The sequence below is a fragment of the Colletotrichum godetiae genome (assembly GCF_030913485.1).
Source record: "Colletotrichum godetiae strain CBS 193.32 chromosome Unknown BDP55scaffold_60, whole genome shotgun sequence".
Lineage (NCBI taxonomy): Eukaryota > Fungi > Ascomycota > Sordariomycetes > Glomerellales > Glomerellaceae > Colletotrichum > Colletotrichum godetiae.
The window spans coordinates 182,777-209,830 of record NW_026851308.1 but is presented as its reverse complement, the minus strand read 5'-3'; the positions used below and the strand labels follow the sequence as shown (position 1 = coordinate 209,830).

The following is a 27,054-nucleotide window of genomic DNA, read 5'->3' as shown; positions in this document are numbered from 1 at the left end:
GTGATGCGCTTTGGGATGGGTGCGTTACAGCTATTGGACTGCGCTTTAAGTGAACTCAAGACGCAGAGGTAATACTTTCAACATCACGACAAATGACACACTTGGCAATAGCTAGCATATGTATATGTTGGCCATTTTCTTGTTAGTTGGCATTTGTTGTTCTTGTATCTCCTGTGCCTAGTCGAAGTCCGCTTCCTCCCGTCAAATCCCCTTTTACGCCATGGTCTTCTCGTAGCCGACATCTCTCGCGGCCCTGGACTTGCTGATCTTGATGTAGGCGACGATCGCAGCAACGACAACACTACCGAGAAGACCCTTCTGGATTAGGGACCAGCCCTCGCCGGAGCCCACCTCCAGCGGCGTATCCTCGTTGGAGTAGCCTGACGCCCACTCGCTATTGCCGTATTCGCCTGCAACGAGGGGGGCGTAGCCATCAGCAAACCAAGTACGTTTTTTGTGTGTTTTGTCATCAATTTCGGGAGGTCATCAGCGGGAAGAATAAATGTGAGGTGGTGTAAAAAAGTGTCGGGTTGGTGATAAAACGAGAGACAGCAAGGGACGACGGGTTGTCACAGTACGTGCTCAGAGTTCCACGTGGATACCTTCAGATGGCACCTCCAGCTCTCCGCTCTTTGCGATCTTGATCGTCTTGGCGGGGCGGTCGCCGGGCTGGGTCTGGGCCTGCTCGATCTTCTCGACAACGTCGAAGCCCTCGAGGACCTCGCCGAAGACGACGTGGCGGCCATCGAGCCAACTGTGGGTATAGAGTTAGCGTAGCTTCGGGAGTATGGTGCGGTTGTAGTTGTCGGCGGGGGTATGCTTACGAGGTGATGACGGTGGTGATGAAGAACTGGGAGCCGTTGGTATCCTTGCCGGCGTTGGCCATGGACAGGAGACCCTTCTTGGAGTGCTTGAGCTTGAAGTTCTCGTCGGGGAACTTCTCGCCGTAGACTGTGGAATTCCCATGTCAGTCGTCGTGCAGTGCTACAGAAAGGTTTCAAGGGGGATGTAACTCACTGGACTTGCCACCGGTGCCGTCACCCTTGGTGAAGTCACCACCCTGGATCATGAACTGCTTGATAACACGGTGGAAGGTAGAGCCCTCGTAGCCGAAGCCCTTCTCGCCGGTGGCGAGAGCGCGGAAGTTCTCAGCGGTCTTGGGGACAGTCTTTCCGTACAGACCCATGGTGATGCGGCCGATGGGCTCATCGCCGTGGGTGATGTCGAAGAAGACTTTGTGGGTGATCTTGGGGCCCTTGGCAGCCTCAGCGGTCTGCGCGAAGAAGGCCAGAGCCACTCCTGCGAGGAGGAGGGCAGAGACGATTCTCTGGATGCTGAACATGATGGACGCTGGGCACTGAACTCGATCAATTGGGAAAGAAATTCAGATTTTGTTTGGATGCAAGTGGAAGCCGTTTGAAAAGGGGAGGAGAGGTTATCGCCAGAAGGGACAGTGTGTTAAATAGAGGGACCCTCGGAATGGTAGAGCTACGTTTCAAACTCCCCTCTCTGAAGCACGCGAATGAGGAAGTCGAGCTCGGACCCTGGTCGCCGAAACTGCCCAATGGGGGGAGGCAATCCGTGGAAGTGGATGCATCCATGGCATACCTAATGGAAGGGACACCTTCTGGGCGGATCAGTGCTATCAATGCAGCTGGGCAGCCACTGGACTGCATGCAAGAGCACCGCCGCCGCCGCGTTGCATTTGGATCCACTATTTTCCGGCGCCGACTCTCCGTGAGCGCATCGTTGATTTCGAAGTTTCGCGATTCCATCATCAGGCCCAGGAACCGGAGCAGTCCGCGACGACAACAGTGACATTCTTTTCGAGAACTCAAGTCGCAAATCGGTGAAAATGGTAAGTTGATTCCTTAGTGTAGTTGTTTGAGCTGCAACTGACTGATCCTATGTAGGTTTTCATCCTAGGAGTCAACTTTTCCGAGGCAAAGCTGGTGAAGGTATGGCAACCCCTTCGCCCGCGAACGACAACGAACCAGTCGCAACACCTCAGCCGACGATGCTAACTAATTTTCCCTTTTGACAGAAAGCACTCGAGTCTTTCTTCGCTCTCGGACCCACCACATCCTCCCGCATTCTGGCCAAATACTCCATCTCCCCCATGTCCAAAGTCGGCGCCCTGCCACCGAAAACCGTTACGGCCCTCACGGCAGAGCTGTCGACCATGACGATAGAAAGCGATGCGCGGAAGGTTATACAACAGAACGTCATGAGACTAAAAGATATGGGAAGCTACCGAGGAAGAAGACACGCCATGAACCTCCCCGTCAGAGGACAGCGGACGAGGACCCAGATCGAGTCGGCCAGGAAGCACAACAGTGCGAACAGACGACGGTAAGCCCCCTACGTGGTGGCTGTCGACTTGGTATTTGGAGAGTGAAGGGGTTGATTCTGAGGTGGTTCTCACTGGGTGACCATCAAATGTACAAGATAGACGGGTCCGTGGTGTGCCCAAACATGTATGACTATGAAAAATTATACCACTTGTACCATCAAAATTGGTTCCAATTTCACCATCGTCTTATCTATGGTCAGAGTCCTATCTTGGAGGTGTATATTGATACCAGGTTCCCATCCACTGCTCCTATCAATTCGGGCCTGCGATGTCATCCTCGAGAACAGGCTGGCCATCCTTTTGCAGCTTCTCGGCAACTGCCTCAACCTCCTTCCAAACGCGGAGAACATTTCCGCCGACGACCTTTGCCGCGTCCTCATCACTCAAACCCTGCCTCAGGAGCTCGGCAACGAGGTCCGGGTACTTGGAAACGTCCTCCAGACCCTTGGGCACTGAAGCAATTCCGTCAAAATCGGAGCCGAATCCCACGTGGTCGAAACCGATCAGATTGCCAATGTGCAGGACATGACGGACGACCTGATCGAGCGTGGCGTTGGCGGGGACGTATGTGGGTAGACCGTTCTCGTTGCCGGAGTCGACGCAGGAGATGAAGTCGGGCGCAAAGTTGACCATGATGACTGCGTTGCGTTCCTTGACGAGCTTGAGAACGTCGTCCTTGACGTTGCGAGGATGTGGACAGACGCTGAACGCGGAGCTGTGGCTGTAGATGACAGGCGCCTTGCTGCCTTCCCAGTCTTTGCCCCCGAGGACATCAATCTGCGTCTCGGCACTGAGATGGACGTTAGGACTCGTCCTCTGTAGGGATAAACGGTTCCCAGAAACTTACCTGGTATGGGAAAGGTCAACAATCAATCCGACGCGGTTCATCTCGTGAATGAGACGGCGACCGGCAGGGCTCAGCCCGTGCCACAGAGGCTCTGCCTTGCGCAGAGGGCTTTCGAGCAGCGCGGCGTCGGCGAACTTGTTGTGGCAGTTGTGGGTGAGGGTCGAGTAGCGGACACCCAAGGCATGGTAGCGTCGGAGATTGGCAACAGAGTTGCCGATTTGATGCAGACCCTCGACGCCCAGAGGAGAGATGAGCTGGCCCTTTTCGAAAGCTTTCAGAGCTGCGCCGCTGTCTACGCTGGAGGAGAAGTCCTTAGGATAGGAGTCCTTGATGCGGGTTATGACGTCGATTTGGTCGAGAGTCCACTGGACGCCTACGTTCACAGTCGTTAGAATCGTACGTCTTGTTTGTCACTTGAACGACCAAGGCTCACTCTCGGCGTAGTTCTCATCAGAGAAGTCGCTGCCATTGGCAGGGCACGGGGTGTAAACACTCCAGAAGGCACCGCCGTTCTGGCCCTTGCGAAGTCTGGGTAGATCAACATGACCAACGAGACCACCATTCTCAAAGGGCTCGGTGAAGTTCTTCTCATAGATGTGGTTATTGAAGAATCCTCGGACGAGAATAGGGAGATCATTATGCCCATCTACAAAGACGGATGGTCAGTACTTCTTATCGCGTTGCACAACACACGCAGGGCGGTCGCACCGATCAATGGGGTGTGAGATAGAATGTTGTGAGCCCTCTCCTCGACGGTAAGGGGTACGCCCCAAGGCTTTCTCATTTGATGGTAGCATGACTTCATAGGACGGACGCCAAAGGTCAGTGTAACGAGCCACAGGGCGAAATAAGCAACAACGGCTTTCTTCGCAGCAGACGGGCTTTTGCGAGGAGGCAGCTGGGCCTCATCGCCAGTCTCGTCGCACATGAGTTGTTTCTTTTCGTCCATGGCGTTTGGTGTGACCTTGGTGACCAGCGATCTTAGGTCTGTGTCTCACGGCTATGTTATCCGTCAGTACTGGTTGCCTACAGGATTTCAAGAGCTAATATCGAGTTAGAAAGCTAATAAGGACTCAGACGACTCACTGTCAATAGGCTGTCTGAAGACCGCCTCTAAACAAGATACTGGCTTGTTGCGAAAGTCAATGATCCTTCCCAGAGAGAAGCCGAGGGGTTCAGATTACAGGCATGTCACAATCCGTCTGGTTGATTAGGAATCACGTCACAGAGTGCCTGGGGTCAAAGCTCCGAGCTGCGATTGCGTGAGACTCTTATCTGCGACTCGATCCCGGCGATAAGCGACAATTTGGGAAGCTCCAAAGTTCTTCCCTGAAGATGGCTGACGTCTGAAGAGGTTTGGAAAAGGGCTTCTCATAGTCTCAATAATAGTATTCACTATTCTTCAACTTATTTAACTACTAATGAGACATGAAATGCTTGGGCAACTTGAGTTTAGTATGTCCTCCAGATCCTGATAGATCCAGTAGACCTAGTCCTAGCACGAGTGGTCTCGGCTTTGGCATGCCGCGCGAAAGTCAGCCCAGTAAGGGAAGTTTGGTTGATACACCTGATGGTCAAACTTCGTTGTTTTGTTGAACATGTCATGTTTTCACGGTCTGTTGAGTCTAGAATGACTATCCGTACTGAGTTGGACAGATAAGTCATCTTCATTCAGGACAGTGCATCAAGACCCGAGAGTAGGGACAAGCACTGAGTCGAGTGGGCTTGTGGATTAGAATTTCGGGAACGGGCCTCATAGACGGGAAGCTCCCAGTCATGACTTTGCAACTTCGGATGATGGCTGGCTCTTGCGTTCAGTCGGCATTACCCCAGGCTATACGTACTCTCAGCTAGATGATTCCCGTACACTGGGCTCTGCGGGTAACGCTCGACAGAGAAAATTAGGTACGGATTCACTGGGGCAAATCGTTCGGTGTTGTTCTCACTGGCGGACCGCAGACCAGGTCATGGTAGTCATTAATAACGGCCTTTTGTCGTCTGGGGAACCGTCCCAATGGCAACGAGGGGGCCTCAGGGGTTAGAGGACGGGGTTTGGTGATCAGCGATGATTCTCTTCGGTTTCAACTTACGGTGGCAGCAGTCAATGGAAAGCATCGTTCAGCAACAAAGAAGGGAACAAAGACAATAGCCGACTCTAAGGTCTTCTTAGGCATTGCCTCTGGATGAGAGACGAGGAAACCTTATCCTGGACTGCATAAATTGTGAAGATGATGCTTAATACGGCGCCAAATTGGCGGCGACAAATGGCTTGGGCGGTCAGCCCTGTGAGAAGGGGGCTGCGAACGTCTTTGGGGTTCGCTTCGTAAGTGAGTGAATGAGCCGAGTCTCTCCAGTCCAGCTGGGGATAGCCCCATTATTCTGCAACAGAGACGAATGCAGGGGGTTCACACAACCTGTCCTTGCCCTGACATCGGTAACTTTCTGCTTTGCTTCTGCTTGGCTGCCTCATTCAGGGTCATTTGCTTTGAATGGAGCATAACGGGGGGCAATCGAGGTGCTGACCAATAATATAATGGGAAAGGAGATGAGTGGAGATCAGGCAGTGGCTGGAGCATGATGTATTTTTGGCTTCAGATGGCTCCTCCCATCATCATCATCGGCTTTCAGCCAAGGTCCCAACTCCAGTCGCCCAGTGAGCCCAGCTGAGGGTCTGCCGCCTGAGGGGCCAGCTTTCGTTCGATCACTCGTCATGAGGCAGGGGACCAATGGAATGGAATGCCACGTCTCCAAGTTCAAACTTGGAGGACCAAGGCAAGGCGCGCAAGGCCCCAAGAACCGTTGCCATTGCAGCATTGCTAGACTGCTTTAGTGTCGCTGTAAGGTAGCCCCGGTTCGTCGGGCTGATTGTTGGCAGTGGCAGAGGAGGAGCCCTCCAAAGTCCAAGGGCCCAAGGTAGGAGAATGTCATGCTGCTGACCTTTGATCTAGGTTGATGCCTAGGTTGATGCCGTGTGATGCCGTGTCACCGGGTTGGCTGCAGGAGGTGGATGATGAAGTGGGAAGAGGTGCCGCAAGTCGCAAAGCTTCACTGATGGCTCTGCGGAGACCGAGGGACGCACAGCTGGACACACAGTACGGAATACGGATTAGGTATCCATTGATGTGTTCGTAGGTAGTGACCTAGAAGTAGCAGGAGTCAGGAGGAATACCTACGTACCTTGGTGTAGGTACGAATAGAGAGCATTGAGCAAGCAGCAGCAAGTGGAAGCAGCTTCTCCTCCCATCCTTCCTGCCCCCCCAACCTAACCTGCATTTCAACCTTGAACCTTGAACCTGTCAGCAACCACTGACCAGCACCAGCACCTTCACTCCAAAAGCCTTTCCATTTCTGCTCTCCAAAATTTCCTCCTCCAACTGGCATGTGCCCCTGACACAGGACGACGACAACGAACAATACAGCTTTTTGCTTCTACTTCACCTTCCTGCACCTGTCTCTTTCATCTCTCGTTTTGTTTGTCGCCGACTTTCTTTCCAAAGAATAGGCTGCACCGCCGACTCAATTGCGGCTGACGTATTCCTTCGCTGCTCGCAACCGGTAGAAAAGCATCTCTAATCTCGAGCCGAAAATACCAACCCATCTTTCCCTCCCACCTCCCGCCTCCTGCATAACGACGAAACGAAACAATTCTCGCCGCCTCCTTTTCTTTCTGCCCGCCAAATTTTTCAGCCTCAACCCGTATCAACACAGCATCATCGTCCGCGACAAGTAGAAGCTTTTAGGCATCATGCCGGGCTTCGAAGATTCCTTTTGGTCAAGCGACTATGCTGCAGGTAAGTCAACTGAATGCGCTACTGCAACCCCTCGCGCTTTGGCTAAGCATCTCCGCGCTAGGACTCGGCGTCCTCTTCAGCAAGTTGCAGCAAGGCGTGCAAGAAAACCGACAAGTTCTGACCGTCGCTCGAATGCGTGCCGAAGCCGAGGAGATTTACAGTCAGCGATTAGGAGATATTGCACCCAACGCAGACAAAGTCCAGGGCGGCTTCTCAAAAGACGATGGTGCCAGCGTCCGCAAGGTTCGTACAGCGTCCCCACCGAGAGCTTTCCCGAGGCTCGTGCTAACATCCCTCATAGGCCTTCGATGGTGTTCGGACCGAGATGGAAGAGGGCGCCAAAAACCACAAGAAGATTGCTCAGAATATTCGAGACCTGGTTGTTAACCCGTTCTCACGCTGGTGCGATGCCCACGAGTCGCGCATTCAGGACTCTCAGGATGAGCTGCAAGCTCGTATCAAGGCACACGACAGACAGGCCGAGTTGGTCAAGAAGCTGAGAAGCACCTACTTCAACAAGTGTCGACTGGTTGAGGATATCGAGGAGGAGACCAAGCTGGCCTTCCAGGACCCCGAGAACAGCCCGAAGAACCCCATTCCCGAGATCAAGGTCTCCGAAAATAAGGAGCCCGAGCTTCACCCCCAAGAAGACGACGACGAACCTATCGAGATCGGCGACGAGATCTACCAACCCGAGCAAGTCAAGAAAATTTTGGCGCACATGCTGAACACCATCAAGCTTGGGGAGACCAAGGTGCCCATTCTCGGAACCTACCAGAACACATCGGCAGGCTCAGACATTGTCGAGTACCTGCAGAGGCACATGAACACGACGAGCGTTAGCTATGCCGAGAGAATCGGACAGGATCTTATCTCCAACGGATACTTGAGATTGATTGGCAACGTCGGCAGCACTTTCGCCAATAGTTCCAAGATGTTCTATCAATGGCGTCCCAAGGCTTTCAAGCTGTCCGGTATCCCCGATAAGAAGTCGCCTCTTGGTCGCACGTTTTCCCTTCCTGCATCTGAGACGTCGGATTCCCCTGTGGTCGGATCCGTCAGCGAATACCTCGCCAACTGGAACGTTCTCAACAACCAACACCCCAACGAGACCCCGCCGGAGCGATTGCGCCGCGAGGCTAGGGAAGCCGACGACAAGTACAAGGGTGGCGTGCGCAAGTTGGACGAGATGCGCTGCGATCTGGAGGAAACCATCTTCATTCACCTCCGCTTCCTGGAGCGCTGCGAGCTGGACCGTCTCAAGGCTATCAAGACTGTTATCCTGGACTTTTCTGGCACCATCAGCAACGTCATTCCCAGCATGCAATCTGCTGTGGATCATATGATGCTTTTCCAGGAGACAGTTCAACCTCTAGGGGACCTCAGATACCTACTGGAGAGCTACCGGACCGGTAGCTTCATTCCCAAGGTGGTGGTCTACGAGAACTACTACAACAAGGTCGACGAGCAGACATTTGGAGTGGATCTTGAGGCAAGAGCGCGCGCGGATAAGAAGCGAGTGCCTATCATCGTCACCACCATTCTGACCTACCTCGACAACCACTACCCTGACCTCGAAGGTGACGAGGCGAGACGGAATGTGTGGCTGGTTGATGTACCACTCCAGCAGATCCACAAGCTCCGTGGCAAGCTGAACGATGGCAAGCCCGTTGCGGCCGGAGTTTTTGATGAGTTCGATATTCCAACCGTTGCGGCTCTGCTCAAGCTGTACCTCCTTGAATTGCCTGGTAAGAGGAACCCTCGACGAATTTGTAGAAGCGATGGACTAACAGCATTTCAGATTCCCTCGTTTCTTCTCATGTTTATGAGATTGTCAGAACCATTTACCAGACCCAAACCCAGGAAGACGACTCTGCCCGCGTACCTGTGCTGCAACAGACGCTGTCGCAAATGCGTCTTACTAATATCGCAACACTCGACGCCTGCATGAATCACTTCACCCGCCTAATCGACCTTACCTCGGCTGATGAGACTTACATCGCGACTTTGGCCACGAGCATTGCGCCCTGTATCCTGCGTCCCCGCACGGAAACCTCCCTGACTATGGAAGAGAAGCACGCTTACAGACTCGTCCGTGACCTCTTCGCCAACAAAGACGCCATCTTCAGCGAACTCAAGCGTATGTCTACCGCAGGCCATGGCGGATCGATTAGAGACAACAATCGCCCCCGTGCAATCAGCACCGACGAGAGCAACCGGAGAGCCAACATGGAAGAGCGGAATAGAGCTCTGCTTGAGAAGGCCGCCGGCAGCCGCGGCCGTGCAACAAGCCCTGCTCCCAGCCCTCGTGGTCACAGGCGCGACCGCAGCACAGGTGGCCCCGAGACTCGCTTCCCCATCCAGACGAGCCCACCTGCATCGGCAGTCGACCGTCACCGTTCTAGCTTGGGTAGCGTTGTTGGCGCCAAGAGATCTAGTCTCGAGGTTCCCGGCAGCGAAACCAGCTCGCCAAAGGAGACGACAACCAACGGCTCGGCGGCGGCGCCTGCGCCTGCAGCGGAGGGAGTCGCGGCTCGAATCAAGGCTCTCGAATCGCCCGTTGAGAAGCGCAACAGCTTGGGACGCAGCAGTGTCCGATACTCGCTGGACCGACACGTGGCAGCCGCACCTAGCGCAGGAACGGACAGCGGTTCATCAACTCCTCGTGATTCTCTCACCGCGCCTCGCGGAGTGACACTCGAGGATAAGCCCATGGATGACTGAAGCGAGCGTGTTTAAGCCGTGCCTCTTTGTTCTTTATGGCCTTGAGACTTTCCTTTTTTTTTTCTTTTCTTAATGTCTATTTTCTTCAAACCAAACTACACCCCTTTTTTGTGTGACGTGTGGACGGACGCTGGAAGGACTATGTACGACGGACGGCGGGTTTACAGGGCAACAAAAAAAGGGGACATCCACTTTTGGCTGGTTTTGATTTTTCCTTTTTGGCGGTTTGAAACGCGAAACGACGGTGACGTTTGGGGAAGCGATTCTCCAGTGTCCCCTTTGTATCATGTCTGTACGTAAACAAAACCCACGAGAAGAGAGAAGGAAGAGGGATGAGAGAGACAGCCAGACTCGGCTAAAGTGTAGAGGAAGGAGGAGCGGAGCCAGGAGTTGTCGACAAGAGAAGAGGAGTACTCCTCAACCTTTTAAAGCTTTGATGTGTTTTGTTATGACGTATGACGTGAAATGATGGATGTCTTGTGTGGTAACGAGAGCGGCAGGATGATGGACGGCCATGAGCTGGACGAACGAGTGAGAGATTATTATGTTTGCAGTCGACGTAATGGGTCAATATCCCCCCCCCCACGTTTACCAAATCTATTACCGTCGCCCCCTTTCCTCCGATTCTGGCAGCCATTCTCGTGACGCTTCAAACTGGCCGCTACGCATACAACGACAAAGTATCAACTTGCCAGATGTTGACCACTAGTTCAAACATCACTCTCTCACTCACTCACTCACTCACTCGCAAATGGCGAGAGTTCTTCACCGTGGCCCCTAATCTTCCTCAACCGTTTTGTCATTCCTACACTGCACCTTTTTATTCTAATATGCATGCTAGAGTCATAAACTTCCTCTCATCTCTCGCTTTCACAGCCACCTCGGCCCTGGCCTCCCTCAACCACTATCCCCCGCAATCTCAGCCATCTTGGTCGTCTTCTTCTTTTTCTTCTTCTTTGGCACGACAACCGGCGGACCAGCAGCATCAAACCCACCCTCCCCGGATCCTTCAACAGCCGTCTCGGGAGGCGGTATCAGCGCGCTGTCTTCCCCGCCACCAGCACTATTCTCCGCGTCGTCCGTCAAGAGCACAGCAGGCGGAGCGGCACCGCCGTCAGCGACGGCCGCCTTCTTCTTCTTCTTTTTCGTCTTGACCGCCGAACCCCCGGCCCCTTCCTTTTCTTTATCCTTGCTCTTCTTGGTCTTCTTCTTCACCACCGTGCCAGCAACGTCGACGCCCTGCGCAACCTGAATACGCTCGTTGGCGCGCTGCATCTCGAGGCGGAGCCTCTCAACCTCCTTCATCGCCTGCGCCATCTCCGCCTCTTCGCGCTGCTGCCGCTCATAGTCAAACGGCGCATTGTTGGACGACGCCGCATCGCCCTCGAGGCTGAGGGAGCCGAGCGTGGACGAGTCAACGTGCAAGAGACCCTGGCGAAGCTTCTTGGCGCGCGACTTTGTGAAGCTGTCCGAGTTGTTCTCTGACTCGTAGTTGCGCGGCGTGGAGACGCCGCTGCCGACGAGTGTCTCGTCCGCGGCGATGACGACCCTCTGCCTCGGTCGCGGTTGCGGTCGGTTGATGGGAGATGTGGGACCGGGTGCCGAACTGCCCAGCTTGTCGAGATCCAACTGCATTATCGGTATGGAGTCTATATCGAGATCCGGGCCGTTCTCCTTTTGGAGAATGTTGTGTATCGGGGTTGACGTCCTGGGTGCCGCGTCGAGTGCGGCAATGTAGAACGGATCGTCGCGGTTGCGCTCATTACGCTCGGCTTTCCTCCTTGCCACGATGTCTGCGTCCAGATAGCTGTCTTCCGTCGCTTGCTGTTGGTATGAGCTGACAACCTCCTCTGCCGGAACGTCGGCGATCCTGCTGATGGCTGGTTCAGCAGAGGATATGCTGGTAGGCGCCGGGCGCTGATGGTAGTACGCCTCGAAGTCGTCCGCCTCGTTGGCCTCCATTGGTATCACATCAGCCTGGGCGAGCAGATGTGCCAGGTTCGGGTGTATAGGTTCATCGAGGTCCAGGCCCTCCGGCATGGGAACATTTCGCTGGGCCCCGACAGCGACGGAATTAAGCTCCCATCCTTGAAATAGAGATGGAATAGCCTGGGTCAGGAGCAGCGGGGGATCCTGGTGGGTATCCTCGGTTGACGCTGCCTGACCAGAAGTCGCCTCCGCAGTAAGCTTCAAAAGCTCGATAAACTCGACGGATCTCTCCTGAACTTCAAGGTTCGGGTGGAGAGCAAGCGGCTCCAACGTGTGGATGACGCGCGCTAAGAGTAGCGAGATCTTTGTCTTCCACTCAGGGGTCCACGGCTGGCCTTCGTTTCCTGCAATGTAGGCGAATATCTTTGTGACACCCTGCAGACTTGTTGTAAGGATATCGGGGATGTTTGTACGAGATAACGTCCGTAGTAGGTTTCCCAAGGTATCTTCGGGGAACGCCAGCTGGTTTGCGTATTCTCCAACCAACCAAGACGTCGACTTGAGCGATGCTGATGAGAGCGAGTGGCCGGCAGGTGTATCCGCGTTCATTTGTTGAATGATGAGGTCCGCCGCCCGGACCGCCGCTCCCCGCAGCGCATGAACCTTTACAGCGACATTCCTCAGTTCATCTCCAATTTTTCCTGATACATCCCCGGCAGTTGACTTCCCAGACGCAGCGGCCGAGTCGAGTTCGGTCTCAACTGATCGTGGTGTTGGCGCCATGCGGACAAGCTGGATAAGTACGTCGATGTACCAGTCAAAGTCGGCCAAGCTGCTGTAGTTGTTCTGTGAGCACATGGCCAGAATCCGTCCGATGACGTCGCTCCTGTAGTCGTCGGGAAGTGGTGGCTCTTCCTGAGCCTTGGTCGGCGAGTGTATCTCGATCTCTGCTTCCTCCTCCGAGTCCATTCCCGTGTCTGGGCCGAGAGGAGCCCCTGGTCGATCTCTCTTAGGCGCAGATGACTTGAGCTGCTTCATCAAACGGCTGACGATGGACACCAGGTTGTCACTGCTGACCATGCCCTGAACGAGGTCCAAGGCCTTGATGCGGATAGTGATATCAGCACTGTCGATACACTCAAGAATGACATCTTCTTGTTGCGCCACCAAGAACGGGTGTGTCACGACAATCTTGTTAAAGGCAAGCAGTGCAACGTATTTCACTAGCCCATGTTAGCTTTCAAAGATGACCCGGCCAAGGTTGAGACTCACGGTTTGGGTCGCCGTCCACCATGATCATGCCCCTGAGCTTGTTCACGCAAAGCGTCGCAATCTCTTCTCTGCCCGAGACGTCATCTGCGCTGCCTAGAATACCTCCCTGGATGATGCCATTGATGCACTCGTAAAGTAGCGACATGGCTGGTGTTGTCCGTATCAACTCAGTCAGGGGTGGCAGTAACTTTCGAACAAGGCGAGGTTCCAACGGTGTCAAGGTCGCAAACTGCACCCACGATCAGCAAACCACATGGCAGCACTAACAATTCAGCCAAACATACCAGTTTGATCAGCTTGATGGCCATCCAGTTATTACCGCCATCCACAAGGAGCTCAAACAGCCTGGGCGCCAGCGGTAGGAAATCGTGCGGTCTCCTCCATCCCAGCTCGCATACCACGTTGACAATGGCCGCCGTCACACTCGGGTCCTCGTCCTTGTCCATCAGGCGCTCCTTGATTTTGGGCCACGCCGCGCGCAGCGTCTCGGGGTACACCAGCGCCAGACGGTACAGCGTTACAATAGTCTTCTTGCGAATGGCCGGGTTCGAGTGGCCGAGGCGCGGGAGGAGGTCGGAGAGGGTCGAGAGAGCGAGGGAAGGATTGATGATATGCGGCAGCGTAGCCATTGGTAGGGAAATGGTGGTCGCCTGTGTCGACGACAGGTCCTGGAAGCAGAAGCGTCAGTCTCTCGCTCACCATGCGTCTAGCCTTCCAACGACCCCCTCAGCCGCATGAATGGATGGGGAGCAGTACCTTCTTCAGCAGATTCGTAGCAAGCATAAGCACTTCAGTATCAGACCGGAAGCTCTGCACAGCGGCCAGGTACCCAACCCTCTTCTGGTGATACTTTTGCGACGACATGACCTCGAGGACATGGAACGAGGCCCACGACATGTCGTGACCTACCATTTCGAGGTAGACTAGCTTCAGCAGCGCCGTCGCCTTAACGTCTGGCAGACAGAAACGTCCCAAGTCAGTATACCGTTCTCTCATAGAACCCAGACGCTACTCTCGCCGAGGGATTGCCTGCTCACCCATGTCCTGCCCGCGAACTTCTGCGCGACATTCTTTCAAGCTGTTCTGTATGTACTCGCGCTCGTTGCCTTTGTGGTTTCGCAGGCCTCTAATGAGGTCATAGAGAGATTTCTCGAACCTGGGTATGCGTCCGTTCTAGTCAGCGCGCTGGAGCTCCCTTGCGGCGCAGTGTGTGGTGACTTTTGTTTCGCGAGTGTCATCCACCACCCCGGGGAGACCTACATCTTGACAATGACAACAGCCCCACGCTAGGGGGGGGGAAGCAGCGTAGAAAGGGCAAAGATATCGTGTTCGGAGCGAATGTTGTGGGGAGGTTCGGTCAGGTACTCCGGGAATTATGGTACATTGTGGAGGGAGGTCGGCTCCGGTTGGTATCGTCGTCGTCTTCGTTGTCGTCGCCGTCGCCTTGGGGAAATGTCCAAGGGATGTCAGAGTCGGAGATGCGGGACGGTTGATGGCGGGCTTGGTGTGGCTTGCCAACTTGGCTTGTGGAGAGAGCTGTGCTTGTGCTCCTGCACTGCTTGCTGCTCGATAATCCAAACCCCACCAAAGCCCAGCCCGATAATGATGTGCTGGGGGCTGGCTCCACGACCTTGGGTACTGTGCCTGTCAGCTCCCCGTTCCCATCGGGCACTGTACGGCCGGTGCAGACCGCAATCCCACTAACACCGACCGACACAGCTTCTTTCTACTCGTCATTGCGCCCAGCTCCATCGATATTTTTCTTTTGGGACGAACTCACTCCAACATCTCAGCATTTCGGACGGCGCAACAAGAACCTCGAGGCGAGGACTCTTAATACAACACGCTCATTCTCTCCTGTTTCCCTCACCGGCATCTGTACACTACAAGCAACAAACATAGCCCATTGACTTAATACCGACCTCCCGCATCCTCCAAAAACCGCATCGCGAACCTAGACCTCGACCTCGACCTCAAAATCGAATCCGAACCTTGCAACGAGACATCATAATGGCAACCACAAGACCCTTCCTCCGCCTCCCGGCCCCATTACGAACCACCCTCACCTCTCGAACCCCATCCACCCGCCGACCCTTCTTCAACCTCCCAAACCTAACCCCCCCAACAACCCCCCAAGTCCTGACAGCAACCCGCACAATGCCCTACCCCTCCCCGCAACTCTACGACGTAATCTCCGACGTGGACGCCTACCAGACCTTCGTCCCCTACTGCGCCGCCTCCCGCGTAACATCCTGGTCCGCACCCGACCAAGCCAACGGCGGAAGACGCTACCCGACACAAGCAGACCTCCGCGTAGGCTGGGGCGGCTTCGAGGAGACCTTCACGAGCAGACTCCACTGCGTGCCGGGGGAGAGCGTCGAGGCCATCAGCGGCGCGGACGTGGAGGGCGCGAGCCCGGGCAATGGGGGCGAGGGCGGCGCCGTGTTTAGGAGCTTGGTGACAAAGTGGCAGTTGCGGCCGCTTACGACGGGAACGGGCACCGAGGTGGATTTGGTGATTCGGTTCCAGTTTGCGAATCCGTTGTACTCGGCCGTCAGCGCGGCGGTTTCTGAAAAGGTGGCTGGCGTCATGATTGAGGCCTTCCAGAAACGGGTCAAGGCTGTTTTGGGTACTCCTAGACTATAGTGAAGGGATCTCACTCGGGAGCTCTCTGTGAAAGAGCTGTACAACATATAGACTAATAGAAAGACAGGGCAAAGGGGTTAGAAGCAAAAGTCAACGACAGGTCATAGTCAACAACCAACTATAAAATAACATAATTGCAGTGTTCGTTTTCATCGACAATAATCTACCACACCATAGCTATCTGGGCAAGAAGAATAAACTAATAAGCATCTACCAAAAGGGTCACACAATCTCGTCCTCCTCTTTTTGCGCCATGCCTCGAAAAAAAATTGTCGTAACCCCCCCCCCCCCTAGGTTGCCCCCATGATGCATGCAATGCTCCGCCAAAACATGTACGGTCTCTCTGGGGGGATAAATCTCCCGTCCTCACACAGCTCATACTCCGGCATACATGCGTTATAAGATCGTCGAAATGAACCGCGGTTGCCGTAAGATGCATTTCGGAGGCTCGATTTTACTGACGGGAATCTGAACAAAGTGGAAAAAGAAGGCGCGACAAGGTATCATATGTAAAAACAAATAAGGACCCCCAGCCCGGCAAGTTCGTTGAGCGTGTGATCGTAAAAGGTCTTGAGAGTTGAAGGAAATGTCCGATATGTGCGCTGGTGATCATTTCTTGTTCCTATGCATCTATTAGCACAAAGCGTCAGTGTAGCAGTAGTTCCGGGCAACTTACTTCTTCTTGGGAGCCTTTCCGCCGGCCAAGAAATTCAGCATCGAGCCCTTGGCCGGTTTCTTGTGCTTGGGCTTGCCGGGCTCGACTGTTATGACGTTGGCAGCCATGCCGTGACCGCTAGGCCGTCCTACGCCAGGGGGGAAATGGCCCGGGGGGGGAGGTGGTGCTGGGCCGCCGCCACCGCCGCCGGGCCTGCCACCCGGAGGAACCATTCCCGGAGGGAATGGACCCATTCGAGGATGGCCGTGCTGCCTCATTCCTCCTGGCATGTGCATTCTAGGATCCATCGGCATGCCAGGCATGGGCATGCGTTGAGGCGCCTTATCCATGGGCCACATTCGCATCTCAATGGTCCAGTCTGGCTCAACCACCTTGTCCCAGACCTGGGGCAAGATGATCTCTCCGTTAGGCCCGATCAAGTCGTAGTGACCCTCTTGCACATGAGGTCCGATGACGTCCACGTGAATGAAGGCTTGCTTGATCAGCTCTTCCATACCCTGTATGAAGGTTAGCTAGGTGCCAGCGAGAGTGAGAGACATGGAAAGCAAACGTACTGTCCAGGTCGAGCACAAGTGGAAGGGGAAGCTGAATTTCCTGCCCACGGCATCCTTAAACTTGATAGGGGCCTTGTCTTTGCCCTTGTTCTTGTCGGCTTCGTACTTGGCCTTGGCCTCTTCGGTGTACTTCTTCTTGAGCTCCTCGTCGGCCTTCTTGGCGGCAGCCGCGGCAGCCGCGGCGTCTTCGGCAGCCTTCTTCTCAGCCTCCAATTTGGCACGAGCTTCGAACTCGGCCTTGGCCTTCATTTCCTCCTCGTACTTCTTCTTGGCTGCCTCAGCCTCCTCAGCGGCCTTCTTCTCGGCAGCGATTGCGGCTTCGGCCTTCAATCTCATCTCCTCCTCATACCTCTTCTTCTCTGCAGCAGCATCCTCCGCAGCCTTCTTCTCTGCCGCGACCTTGGCTGTCCATTCGGCCTCGGCCTTCAGTCTCATCTCCTCCTCGTACCTCTTCTTCTCTGCCGCGGCCTCCTCGGCCGCCTTCTTCTCGGCTGCGACCTTGGCTATCCAGGCGGCTTCGGCTGCTGCCTTGAGGTCGGCTTCGAGTTTCGCTTGCGCCGCCGCAGCTTCGGCAGCTGCTTTCTTCTCGGCCTCCATCTTGGCACGGGCTTCGTCTTCGGCCTTCTTCCTCATTTCGTCCTCCCATTTCCTCTTGGCTTCGGCCTCTTCGGCGGCCTTGGCTCTGGCATCGGCCTCGGCCTGGATTGCCTCCTTGAGCCTTTGCCTCGCTTCGGCTTCGGCCTTGATGCGAGCCTCTTCCTCGAGCCTCTTACGCTCAGCTTCGGCTTTCAACTCGCGTTCCAGCCTCTCCCTGGCTTCCCGTTCGACCTTGGCCATGGCTTCCTGGTGGAGCTTTTGTCTCTGCTCCTCAGCTTTGCGTTCAGCCTCAATAGCCTCTCTGGCGGCTTTCTCGGCCTCAATCTTTGCTTTTTCAATCTCTCTTTGCGCGATCTCTTGGGCCTCCTTCAAGGCCTCCATCCGTCGCTTGATGTTCTCTTCTGCCTCCTTCCGGACCTTCTCTTCCAGTTCTTTCTGCTTCTGCTGTTCCTCCTTCTCAGCTTGCATCTTCTTGAAGAGTTCGAGCTCTTGCTGGAGCTTCTTCTTCTCAGGGTCTTCCTTTGGTGCTGGCTCAGGTGCGGGGGTCTTGGGCTGTTGCGGTGCTTCTGTAGGGGGGGGGGGAGGGTATTGTCCGCCCATGTACCCCATGTGTTGTTGCATCTGTTGATGTTGATAGCCGTGATGGTTGTAATGAGCCGGCGGATGGGGTTGCTGGTACGGCATCATATCGTACCGCCCAGGCTCTCCGAAGTAGCTTTGCCCACTGTGAGTCGACATTGGTGAGAATGCATGTTGGTTATAGCCACCATATCCCACGATCCGGTGTTCGGGATGACCGAAGGGGCTCTGTGCGCCGTAGCCGCCGCCTACGTGACTTTGAGGGTAGCCACCCTGCGGGTGACCACCACGACCGTAGTAGGGATGCCCCCCATGGCCGGGCGCCGGTACATGACCGTAGCCAGAACGGGGGCCAAAGGGGGACCCGTAATCGTCGTTGGAATCCAGACTTTCGGTAGGGGTCGGCGCTGGACCGTGCCGAAACGGGTACTGAATGGCGGCACCTGGAGGAGGAGCGGTGCGTTGGGGGATGTGGTGTTGACGATAAGGGAGCGCACGCTGTTGTTGTTGTTGCTGGTGATGGTGGTGTTGAAGATGTTGGTGTTGTTGTTGTTGTTGCGGCTGACGAGTAAATCTATGAGCACCGCCGACTCCTGAGGCTGAGTCTTCTGGTTCGAGATCCTCGTCGGTGGAGTCTGTCGAGAAATCACCTTCAGAAGAGGTGGCGATGTCGTCCGATTCGTGGGGGTGGTAGCTGGTTTGGTATTGTGACTCGTCTTCACTGGCCGAGGCTGATCGAGATGTTGTGGTCCCGGACGACAGATGACCCCCGGACGACGGTTGACCCGGGCGTCGATATGGTGGTGCTCGTCTTCCGGTTGTGTTAGTTGACTGGTGTATGGTGAAAGCCACCAAGTCGGTTGGTCCCTGGCGTAGTTGAAAATATAAGACTTACGCGGACGACATGAGGAAGTCTGTGGCGAAGAAAAAGACCCTTTACTCACGACGATCTCGCAAGAAAGTCGGGAGCAAAGGGGTGGATCGAGTGGGAACGTGGGATGAAATAGGATGGCCGAAGTTCAGGGTTCCTCTACGGGAAACCGACAGGAATTCGGTGTCGAGCGCTCGAATGTGGTGGTGGTGTGTAGGTCGGGTACAGCGTTCGTCCTGGCGCAATTCACACAAGGGTGGGTGGATTCCAAGCAATGAACTGGTGGCGGAAGAAGGAGAGGGAGGGAGGATGGGTTGACGGGTGGAATTGAGAGGAAAGCGATCAGATGACAGCGGCGCAGAGCGGTAAGAGAGGTGACGGCGACAGCGACAGCGACCAGAGAAGTAGACTGCAAGAAAACTAAGTTTCTGTGCAAAGGACTGAGTTGCAAGACGAGACGAGACGGACGGTTTGCGAAAATTGAGGGGTGGGCAGGGCGGCAGTCGGTGGGTGGATATTCGTTCGTGGGCTTGGGAATGTAACCAGGAAGCCCCCTGCTATTTGGCGAGATCGTGCAGTTGGGCGCAAAAAGAAGCGCGATTGGGTGTAAGGAAAATTGTGGCAGCTGGGCAGCTATTGCGGGTCTAGTCGACCGCTCCGTTTAAGACAACCTTTAGGTACTCAAGGCCAAAGCCAAGGCGTACAAGGAGGAGAAATACCCAGGTCGTGGGCCGTGGCAGGGCTAGATCTTACAGGTCTGGACGAATCGGTATGAATTGGCAACTCAGAGCCCTAACGAGAGAGGGATGAGGAAAAAAGAAGAAGAGCCTGTTGGGGTGGCGATGCGATGTGCTGCGCTGTGCTTCGATATGCGATGCGATCGATGTCAACAGCAGAAGTCCACCGTCGAATGCCAGCCAAATGGAAGAAACCCGTCCCACTTTTGGACAGAGCGGGAGGAGAGGGAATCGTGCTGGGCACCTCAATTGCCTGATTAAGCGGTTGGTCTTCAGGGATCCGGTAGCCGACAGACGGGGGTTGTCGGTGAGAGCAAAACCAAAAAGTGGGCAACGGTTGACACAGCCAAACGGCGAGTGACTGGAAAGCGTATCCGTCCGTAGGGCCGTGTTATGGGAGACTGGGAGTAAAAAAAGAAGGATAGGGACTAATACCACCTAAGCTATAAGCCTCAGATCAGCATACATTCCGGTGAATCATGTGGAATGAACACACAGACACAGACACGATGAAATGGGCATAGAGAATGGAGGGAGGGGGGAGGGGGTGGAGGGGAAGCGAATGTACACCAAGGAAAAAAACCACACTTGCTCCCATGGCGGACACTACCACCAGCCAGGGCGAGCCCAACCCAACCCCGCCATTCTATTCCATCCCATCCCATGCTCTCAGCCCGCTAGCAGGCCAGACAGGCTACACATGGTACTGGTAGCAGGGACTCACGGACTCAGGGAGAGGGTCGGGTAGGCGGGAGTCGTCAACCAAGGCATAAGCCAAATGGACGACGAGTTGTGGTGAGGACTTCAGTGATGATCCTGGGTGCCAGCACGAAGGAGAAGCCCTGATCTTCGCATCGCAAACGCCGTGGCCATTGCTGGGCAGAGAAATCGGGGAGACAAGAAGGGGAACAGGGAAGGAGGAGGCGCCAGGCGGGCACGAGGGAGGGATGGAGCTGGGTGCTGGGTGCTGGGTGCTGGCCGACGGTCTCGACCCCCTTGCTTTGTTGTCCCACTTGGGTGGCCCGGGAGATGGACCATAGCCCATGGACGACAGATCCAATGGACTAACAGAATAAAGTGGGTGGCCGATTGTCACTCAATGACTGTCAGCAGTGAGCACCGCTCCGCTGGCCGGGGGTTGCGTTGGCCGTAGAATTGTCGGGTATGTGTGTGTGTCATGAACTCGCGATGCTGCCCCTCCTCTAGGAGTCCAGACAGCCACCAACAAGGTGGTCCATATCTAGTTGGATAAGATACTTGTTGTATGAGGTGGCCCTCTGTACCTTACTTCCACAAGATAGGTACACCGGCCATGACCAGCAACAGAATCGGCATCGACGACAATAGAACGAGGGGTAACCACAAAGTAAATAAGACAACCGATGTCGGTAGCTGGCCGAGGTAACGGATAGTTTGTTGCCCTGCGGACCGCCTGCAGGTAGCCGGCACTTGACAGCTTGTTGACAGGGAATACAGACTCAGACGCGGACACGCAGATGAAGAATCATAAAAAAAAAAGATAACAATAAGAACAAAATAAAAGGCACTACAACACATTCGTGTCGGTATGGTTTGTATGGACCATGTGTAAGACGGTGAGGAATTGCAGAGACACAAGGAAAGTTGAAGCGCGCCCAGGAGAATGATAGAAACCCATAGCTAACGTTTCACGTACCTTGTTTACTTGGTTCCCCTTTTTTTGGTGGTGGTGGTGGTGTGGTGCGTTTTGAGACACCTTTGGAGGATGGGTGAGACCTGAGACCTGAGACCTGACAGGGACGAGCGATGGCAGATCAGACGCAAAGGGTCGTTTCTTTTGGGATGCGGTACGGAGTGTTACGGAATATTCGTATGGCAGTGTTATTCTCTTTTTGGGTGGGGTGACAGACAGAACGATCTGAGGTTCGGATAGGTAGGCTTGATAAACAATTAGGTCAGGAAGATGGGAGACAATGCGACTCGGTACCGAGAGAATGTACCTACCCACAGGCAACTGCAAAGTACCAGCTCTGTCAGTTCTCAAGGCGCCGTGCCTGGGTTCGTCCTGCGCCGGACTGTTCTGGCCGGGGAAGGTGGTTCAATGTTTCGGTGAGGAACGTGCTCGAAGCGTGGCTCCGTTGCGGGACGGACCTCTTTAGACGTTCGTTTATGCTGGTGGGGCTTGCCGATTGAGAGAAACGGGGTACGAAGTACGGAGGGCGGTATGTGCTTTGTCTATTTCGTTTGCGAAATTGGCGCGAGTACAAGGTGTATCCTTTGACGTCGTTATTGCTAGGCAGAATTGCAGTGTTAGAGAAAAGGGACGTTGGAAGGCGGTACGGAAACAGCCAGAAACGCAAGGGCAGAGAGGTCAGCGGTCAGAATGTATGAGTGTGAGCAGGCTGGACGAGGCGGCGTAAAGTATTTATTTGATGACGGAAGTGGGAGAAAGAGACGGAGGGAGAGAGGGAGGAGAGGGGGAAGGATGGACGGGCGACGACGGCGTGAGGGACGAACGAGGGTTGGGGGTGACGACGAGGCCTCTGCTCTCTATCGCAGTAAAGGTCATCATCAATGCAAATCCATGGGAACCTGGAAGCGTCGGCGCGACAGGCTCATACCTACTGCTTTGGGTACTCCGTACGCAATCCCCTAGTGCAGAAACATCCCGTCCTGCTTCCAGGGCAATCAAAAGCCAATGCCCGGCCATTCGGGCTCATCGACTTGACTTGCGCCGTTCCGAGCACCAGTAGGAAGTCGAGGATGGACGTACCTTACCTCACCTCACCTTACCTACCTTTCTTACCTGTCACGCCTCCAACTTGTGTCCTGCACTGCACCTGCACTTCAGGTCCTTGTCAATGAACCAAAGTCCAGGCAGCCGTCAATCAGCTGTGGCCCCCCCCTCGCGCCTCCTTACTCGCCCATTCTCTCACCGTATCTCGGAGCACCGCCGCAGGAAGTCGACGTTGAAAAGCGCCGCAGCCTCCTCTGGAATTCTCGGCCTTGTGTTGGATGCTGTCTGGAAGCGCCGCTCACTTCCGGGTCATGACCGACCTAAGGTACCGTACCCAGCCGCCCTCTGAGGCGCTAGGTATACCTTCGCCGAAGTAGGTATCCACCATGGTTGAATCGTTGGACCCCTCTGTCGCTCCGTACCCATCGTCTTCGGTAGCAGTCCTATGCAATCAATCACGCAGCCTGCTTCACATGACAACACATCGACATAATCTCAGTAGCGGTACTAACAATTGTACTTTTCACAATGTTGGGCACGTATTTTCAGGCGCTCTCGTATCCTCAGGTGGTTTCTCCTGTGACGTGTGATGGGTATTTGATCTTGTCTTGTTGCTTGATAATTCGAGGAGTAACGTTCTTTGAAATACACGACATGGTTTCGAGGAATAGTCGCAGCCAAAATAGCGGCAATAGCCTTCCGAGCGGACCAACAGAGTTTGTGTAATAATGGTCAATGGTCGTCTTCTGCGAATGACTGGCTCGATTTGTGATAGGTATCTTGTGGTAGGTATCTCGTGGGCGTCTCTCGACTTCTAGCTTATTCTTCTTTCTTCGTCGTCAAGAGCGCCAGGCAAATCGAGAAAATACGGGGATAACAGGGGCGGTCAAAAAATTTGGTACCGACACAAGTGCTTGTTTTTTGCCTTCGGCTTACTTACATGGCACTGCCCGGATATATACGTGACACCTCAAAGTCAACCGCGCAACTTGATTGGCACCTGTACATCTCGTCAGTCCATTTCTTCCAACTGACCCTCAAGCCCGAAGCCGCTTCGTCGTTGCCCGACGGGTCTAGAGTCTTGACGCTGGCGCACTCTGTTTTGCATAGGTAGCCAGGGTCCCGAATGACGGTGCCTGAGATCCATCCGTGGATCAACTCACTGACTCACTGCCAGCGCATCTTGTGGGCCGTCTTGGCCCATCGGCTCCCAACGGCACGCCTGGAACCTCGGATGATATGCAGCCCTGCGACTTATTGACTGTCAGTTTGCGACAATTGGGCACGACTGCGGGTGCGGCCGCGACGGGACCGATGGACCTCGAGGCGAGAAAAGGGAACGGTAGGTAATTCATTCGAGAGTATTGGCGGCGGCCTCTGCCTATGTGTAAATCATTCCCACTGCTGGAATCGCTTTTGTCCCTGCCCAGTAGCTAAAGAGTCTCCCAAGCTTCGACTCGACATCGACTGGGGCCAAAAAAAAAAAAGCACCCGAGCGACACGATTTGCCATTCGCTGAATGCATCTTCGTGTTCCAACCTTGAGCGGCGTGTTCGCAATTGGCTGGCCGATTGGCCAAGGATACTTGCGCATTGCCAGTAGCACGTGAACAGGCACAGCTTCGTTAATTACTTGATTTGAATGTTCCGATTGCTTGCTAATTCCGACGTACAGCCCATACCGATGATGGCTGCTCGCTTGATGTGATGTGCATGAAGCACGCAGGTTGGCATGCTAATCCGTCAACGTGACCATGCAGTGACGGTATGAGACAATCGACAGTCGTTTGCTTTTCGTGTTCGACTGACGCGGTGCTTATCGCACAAGCTCCACCGACTCCTTCGAGAGCAGATCTCGCGCTGCTGCTACTTCCGATTCATCGTAACCTTGCCAGAGCCTCTCGTGCGCCCCGTTCCGGCGTACAATGTCGGCCAGCTTCTGAGTTGCTAGCTCGTTAAGTTTCTGTAACGTACCAACGTCAGGAACGGACCATTCCTCCGAATCTGATTGTCTTGACGGCTTCGAGGGCTCCTTGATAAGTTTGTTCGTGACCTAGAGGGCATGTTAGCTCCCACTGCTGGTCGATACTACCCGTTATGGCACCCACCAATTTCAGTCCGTAGTAACCCCGGAGGTAATCATCACAAAGCTCGATGCTTCGGCTGAATCTTTTGACGGATTCCGTCAATTGCTGCTGCGAAGAGCCTTCAGAGGCCGACGCGGCCATGTACAACACCTCGCCGAGACGAGCGTGCATCTAGTAGTGGTCAGCCTAAGAAAAGCATAATCGGTTTTCGACTCCACGAGGCACTCACGTTCCAAGCGTTCGGGGTCAGTACAAGCACTTCCTCGAGCGCATATATAGCTTGTGAGTACAGGCCCTGAGAAAGGTACAAGTCGGCAAGCTCCGCCCACGCCTCGGCATCCGTAGGATTGAAGTCAACGAGACCATTGAGAGCCGCGATTGCTTCAGACGTCTTTCCGGTTGATTTCAGAAGGGCGACTCGACGTTTTGCGACAGGCTGTCAAGGTCAGCGTTTGCCGTAACACTATGGCGGGGGAACAACTAACAATATTTGTCGCGTTCTGTCCTAGTATTGTCTCATACTCCTTGAGTACCTGTGCAAGCTCTCCATCATTGTCGGCTTCCGCCTCTTTCACTAGGCCTTTGAAAGCCATGATACGCTCGTTTTCGTTGCCAAATCGAATGACCAGTCTCTCGAGGCACTGATGTGCTGCTTGGGTGTCGCCCGTTCGCAGGCAGGCCAAGAGGAGGTTCTCGTAGATGGTCCATATCTCGGGCGTCTCCGAGGCGGAGAAAAGCGAAACAAGGGGCGATGATGAGAAAGCTGTCGGGTTGTTTCGCAGGATCGTAGGCGCTTTCTGGGCGAGTTCGAGGGCCTCGGCTGGGGACAGGTGGCCCTGGGGGCGGGTGAGGGAAGGTGCCATTGTTGCGAGCAGGCGTTCTGGTTCGCGTATCGATCGAACGAGATGCGTACAGATTATGAGCAGATGGTTGGAGTTGCGCGATCAAGTGTCGTCAATGGGTAGACGTTGATTGAGGATTATCCAAGTTGATTGTACCTGAGGCATGGGAGGCAGTCGCAATCCGCGAACCATTCTAGCTTAGGTACGTACCGATTCTTAGCTCTTTCCCCAATACTCCTACTCCGCCAAATGGGCTGGCATCTGGCACCGTGCCGCCAACAACCTCAATGCAAATGGCGGAAGCTGCAAGTGGGTCCATCACACCCAGGCATTGGTCGCATCGGCTGACGGCGCTTTATCACCCCGAAGGTCCCACCACGACTTTTTTTCCACAGACAAAAAGTTCGACGCCCAGGAAATTTTCAGAAAGATTCTTCATCCCAACCATTCCTCCTTTGCCAACAAACACTTGGAGCATTGGAGAGTCAGGCTGCCGCCCACACAGAAACCGGTTGTGACCCTGTCGAATCTTTCGTCTTGGCTTCACACCAGTAAGATGGCTTCTCTTACGTCTGAGAACACAGGGGCGGGCGAGCAAGTTCTCGTCGAGAAGGCAGCGGAGCTCCAGATCTCCCAGCATGCAACCGAGGAAGAGCCTGCGGCTCACAGGTCGCATGATCCCCAGTTCAACCAGAAGAGGAGCGATCCTTTCCAATTTGGCAGTCGCTTGCTGGGCGAACAGGACGATGTCTTCGAGTTCAACGCTTGGGACCATGTCGAGACTGACGAAGTGTACAAGGAGTACTCTGAGCAGCAGTACGAGATGCAGCGTCAGTCTCCGGTCTCCGACTTTGACAAAAGTAAGTTCACATATCTCGCGTTTTTTTTTTCCCAACCTCCCGGTGTTATGATGATACTCCAGCACAACGCATAGTTCATCTGAATTCTATGATGAAAACTTTCCTTATTAGTCTTTCGCTCCCATCTGACTACACCACAATCAATACTCATTGTTATTTGAAAGACGCTTGCTTTGGTACAGCTTGCTAACAATACTCCTCAGACAGATTAAACAACAACCCAGCAAGAATGTGGGATTTGTTCTACAAAAACAACACAGCCAACTTCTTCAAGAACAGAAAGTGGCTGCAGCAAGAGTTCCCTATCTTGTCCGAAGTGACCAAGAAGGACGCTGGCAAGAAGACGATCCTTGAAATAGGCGCTGGTGCGGGTAACACCGCCTTTCCCATTCTTGCAACCAACAAGAACCCAAACTTGAGAGTCCATGCCTGTGATTATTCGAAGCAGGCCGTAGAGGTCATGCGGACCCATGAATCCTACAACCAAGACCACATGCAAGCCGACGTTTGGGACGTTACGAGCGAAGAGCTCCCTCCCGGGCTAGAGGAAGGATCTGTGGACGTTGCTATACTCATTTTCATCTTCTCCGCCTTGGCTCCGAATCAATGGACCCAAGCTGTTGCCAACGTCCACCGTCTGCTCAAGCCGGGTGGCCAGGTCTGCTTCCGCGACTATGGAAGAGGTGACCTTGCCCAAGTGCGCTTCAAGAAGGGACGCTATCTAGATGAAAATTTCTACGTGCGCGGCGATGGCACTCGTGTGTACTTCTTCGAAAAGGAAGAGCTCGAGCGAATCTGGTCCGGCGAGACACAAGAAGCATCGGACGAGGCCAAGGCTGAATTCAACGTCGATGATCTCGGTGTCGACAGACGCATGCTCGTCAACAGGGCTCGTAAGCTCAAGATGTACCGATGCTGGATGCAGGGACGGTTCACGAAAAAATGAGAAAAGCCAAAGTTCACATCACTCGAGT

At 54.4% G+C, this 27,054-nt stretch overlaps 11 protein-coding genes across 11 annotated transcripts; 4 read left to right on the top strand and 7 right to left on the bottom strand.

Moving 5' to 3' along the window:
* Positions 1 to 213: 213 nt before the first annotated feature.
* BDP55DRAFT_562907 (uncharacterized protein) lies at positions 214 to 411 on the bottom strand (the record flags this gene model as incomplete). Its single annotated transcript, XM_060570191.1, has 1 exon — positions 214 to 411. A coding segment is annotated over one exon (198 nt), but the record flags the coding sequence as incomplete, so codon positions are not given.
* Positions 412 to 582: 171 nt separating this feature from the next.
* On the bottom strand, positions 583 to 1,342 carry BDP55DRAFT_562961 (peptidyl-prolyl cis-trans isomerase B; the record flags this gene model as incomplete). The annotated part of the gene is made up of 3 exons (XM_060570197.1): positions 583 to 754; positions 825 to 951; positions 1,018 to 1,342. 3 exons carry the CDS (start codon positions 1,340 to 1,342, stop codon positions 583 to 585), a joined length of 624 nt encoding a protein of 207 aa, XP_060424255.1.
* Positions 1,343 to 1,615: 273 nt separating this feature from the next.
* On the top strand, positions 1,616 to 2,516 carry BDP55DRAFT_679671 (30S ribosomal protein S13p/S18e). The gene is made up of 3 exons (XM_060576073.1): positions 1,616 to 1,858; positions 1,914 to 1,958; positions 2,045 to 2,516. The coding sequence occupies exons 1-3, from the start codon at positions 1,856 to 1,858 to the stop codon at positions 2,354 to 2,356; spliced, it is 360 nt and encodes a 119-aa protein (XP_060424254.1). The 5' UTR covers positions 1,616 to 1,855; the 3' UTR covers positions 2,357 to 2,516.
* BDP55DRAFT_679668 (membrane dipeptidase) lies at positions 2,517 to 4,484 on the bottom strand. Its single transcript, XM_060576072.1, has 6 exons — positions 4,385 to 4,484; positions 4,287 to 4,329; positions 3,909 to 4,200; positions 3,634 to 3,846; positions 3,201 to 3,573; positions 2,517 to 3,143 (listed from the first exon to the last, which is right to left on the bottom strand). Exons 3-6 carry the CDS (start codon positions 4,147 to 4,149, stop codon positions 2,606 to 2,608), a joined length of 1,365 nt encoding a protein of 454 aa, XP_060424253.1. The 5' UTR covers positions 4,150 to 4,200; positions 4,287 to 4,329; positions 4,385 to 4,484; the 3' UTR covers positions 2,517 to 2,605.
* A 1,417-nt stretch (positions 4,485 to 5,901) lies between these two features.
* On the bottom strand, positions 5,902 to 6,581 carry BDP55DRAFT_636955 (uncharacterized protein; the record flags this gene model as incomplete). Its single annotated transcript, XM_060572944.1, has 3 exons — positions 5,902 to 6,061; positions 6,138 to 6,340; positions 6,378 to 6,581. 3 exons carry the CDS (start codon positions 6,579 to 6,581, stop codon positions 5,902 to 5,904), a joined length of 567 nt encoding a protein of 188 aa, XP_060424252.1.
* BDP55DRAFT_357508 (uncharacterized protein) lies at positions 6,489 to 9,893 on the top strand. The gene is made up of 4 exons (XM_060567019.1): positions 6,489 to 6,991; positions 7,053 to 7,234; positions 7,293 to 8,739; positions 8,793 to 9,893. The coding sequence occupies exons 1-4, from the start codon at positions 6,946 to 6,948 to the stop codon at positions 9,713 to 9,715; spliced, it is 2,598 nt and encodes an 865-aa protein (XP_060424251.1). The 5' UTR covers positions 6,489 to 6,945; the 3' UTR covers positions 9,716 to 9,893.
* Positions 9,894 to 10,500: 607 nt separating this feature from the next.
* On the bottom strand, positions 10,501 to 14,468 carry BDP55DRAFT_620050 (adaptin N terminal region-domain-containing protein). Its single transcript, XM_060571326.1, has 6 exons — positions 14,177 to 14,468; positions 13,954 to 14,072; positions 13,673 to 13,869; positions 13,201 to 13,584; positions 12,917 to 13,145; positions 10,501 to 12,867 (listed from the first exon to the last, which is right to left on the bottom strand). Coding segments are annotated over exons 1-6 (3,186 nt in total). The 5' UTR covers positions 14,179 to 14,468; the 3' UTR covers positions 10,501 to 10,612.
* A 147-nt stretch (positions 14,469 to 14,615) lies between these two features.
* Positions 14,616 to 15,693, top strand: BDP55DRAFT_679661 (dehydrase and lipid transport-domain-containing protein). The gene has a single exon (XM_060576071.1). It carries the CDS (start codon positions 14,927 to 14,929, stop codon positions 15,560 to 15,562), a length of 636 nt encoding a protein of 211 aa, XP_060424249.1. The 5' UTR covers positions 14,616 to 14,926; the 3' UTR covers positions 15,563 to 15,693.
* Positions 15,694 to 16,171: 478 nt separating this feature from the next.
* Positions 16,172 to 18,874, bottom strand: BDP55DRAFT_733283 (uncharacterized protein; the record flags this gene model as incomplete). The annotated part of the gene is made up of 4 exons (XM_060580066.1): positions 16,172 to 16,184; positions 16,239 to 16,735; positions 16,793 to 18,779; positions 18,864 to 18,874. 4 exons carry the CDS (start codon positions 18,872 to 18,874, stop codon positions 16,172 to 16,174), a joined length of 2,508 nt encoding a protein of 835 aa, XP_060424248.1.
* A 5,122-nt stretch (positions 18,875 to 23,996) lies between these two features.
* On the bottom strand, positions 23,997 to 25,327 carry BDP55DRAFT_357215 (tetratricopeptide). The gene is made up of 4 exons (XM_060567018.1): positions 24,864 to 25,327; positions 24,608 to 24,814; positions 24,400 to 24,549; positions 23,997 to 24,344 (listed from the first exon to the last, which is right to left on the bottom strand). Exons 1-4 carry the CDS (start codon positions 25,239 to 25,241, stop codon positions 24,108 to 24,110), a joined length of 972 nt encoding a protein of 323 aa, XP_060424247.1. The 5' UTR covers positions 25,242 to 25,327; the 3' UTR covers positions 23,997 to 24,107.
* A 449-nt stretch (positions 25,328 to 25,776) lies between these two features.
* On the top strand, positions 25,777 to 27,026 carry BDP55DRAFT_733281 (methyltransferase; the record flags this gene model as incomplete). The annotated part of the gene is made up of 2 exons (XM_060580065.1): positions 25,777 to 26,080; positions 26,284 to 27,026. The coding sequence occupies 2 exons, from the start codon at positions 25,777 to 25,779 to the stop codon at positions 27,024 to 27,026; spliced, it is 1,047 nt and encodes a 348-aa protein (XP_060424246.1).
* Between the last annotated feature and the right edge of the window lie 28 nt (positions 27,027 to 27,054).

Coding starts and splice junctions, on each gene's coding strand:
- BDP55DRAFT_679661 (XM_060576071.1), top strand. CDS start 14,927: ATGGCAACCACAAGACCCTTCCTCCGCCTCCCGGCCCCATTACGAACC.
- BDP55DRAFT_679668 (XM_060576072.1), bottom strand. CDS start 4,149: ATGGACGAAAAGAAACAACTCATGTGCGACGAGACTGGCGATGAGGCC. Junction 3,847..3,908: donor ATCTCACACCCCATTGATCG/GTGCGACCGCCC, acceptor CCGTCTTTGTAG/ATGGGCATAATGATCTCCCT. Junction 3,574..3,633: donor TGATGAGAACTACGCCGAGA/GTGAGCCTTGGT, acceptor CTGTGAACGTAG/GCGTCCAGTGGACTCTCGAC.
- BDP55DRAFT_620050 (XM_060571326.1), bottom strand. Junction 13,585..13,672: donor CTACGAATCTGCTGAAGAAG/GTACTGCTCCCC, acceptor TTCTGCTTCCAG/GACCTGTCGTCGACACAGGC. Junction 12,868..12,916: donor GGTGGACGGCGACCCAAACC/GTGAGTCTCAAC, acceptor AACATGGGCTAG/TGAAATACGTTGCACTGCTT.
- BDP55DRAFT_357215 (XM_060567018.1), bottom strand. CDS start 25,241: ATGGCACCTTCCCTCACCCGCCCCCAGGGCCACCTGTCCCCAGCCGAG. Junction 24,815..24,863: donor GACAGAACGCGACAAATATT/GTTAGTTGTTCC, acceptor TGACCTTGACAG/CCTGTCGCAAAACGTCGAGT. Junction 24,345..24,399: donor GTTACTACGGACTGAAATTG/GTGGGTGCCATA, acceptor CATGCCCTCTAG/GTCACGAACAAACTTATCAA.
- BDP55DRAFT_357508 (XM_060567019.1), top strand. CDS start 6,946: ATGCCGGGCTTCGAAGATTCCTTTTGGTCAAGCGACTATGCTGCAG. Junction 6,992..7,052: donor GTCAAGCGACTATGCTGCAG/GTAAGTCAACTG, acceptor TCTCCGCGCTAG/GACTCGGCGTCCTCTTCAGC. Junction 8,740..8,792: donor GTACCTCCTTGAATTGCCTG/GTAAGAGGAACC, acceptor ACAGCATTTCAG/ATTCCCTCGTTTCTTCTCAT.
- BDP55DRAFT_679671 (XM_060576073.1), top strand. Junction 1,959..2,044: donor CCGAGGCAAAGCTGGTGAAG/GTATGGCAACCC, acceptor CCCTTTTGACAG/AAAGCACTCGAGTCTTTCTT.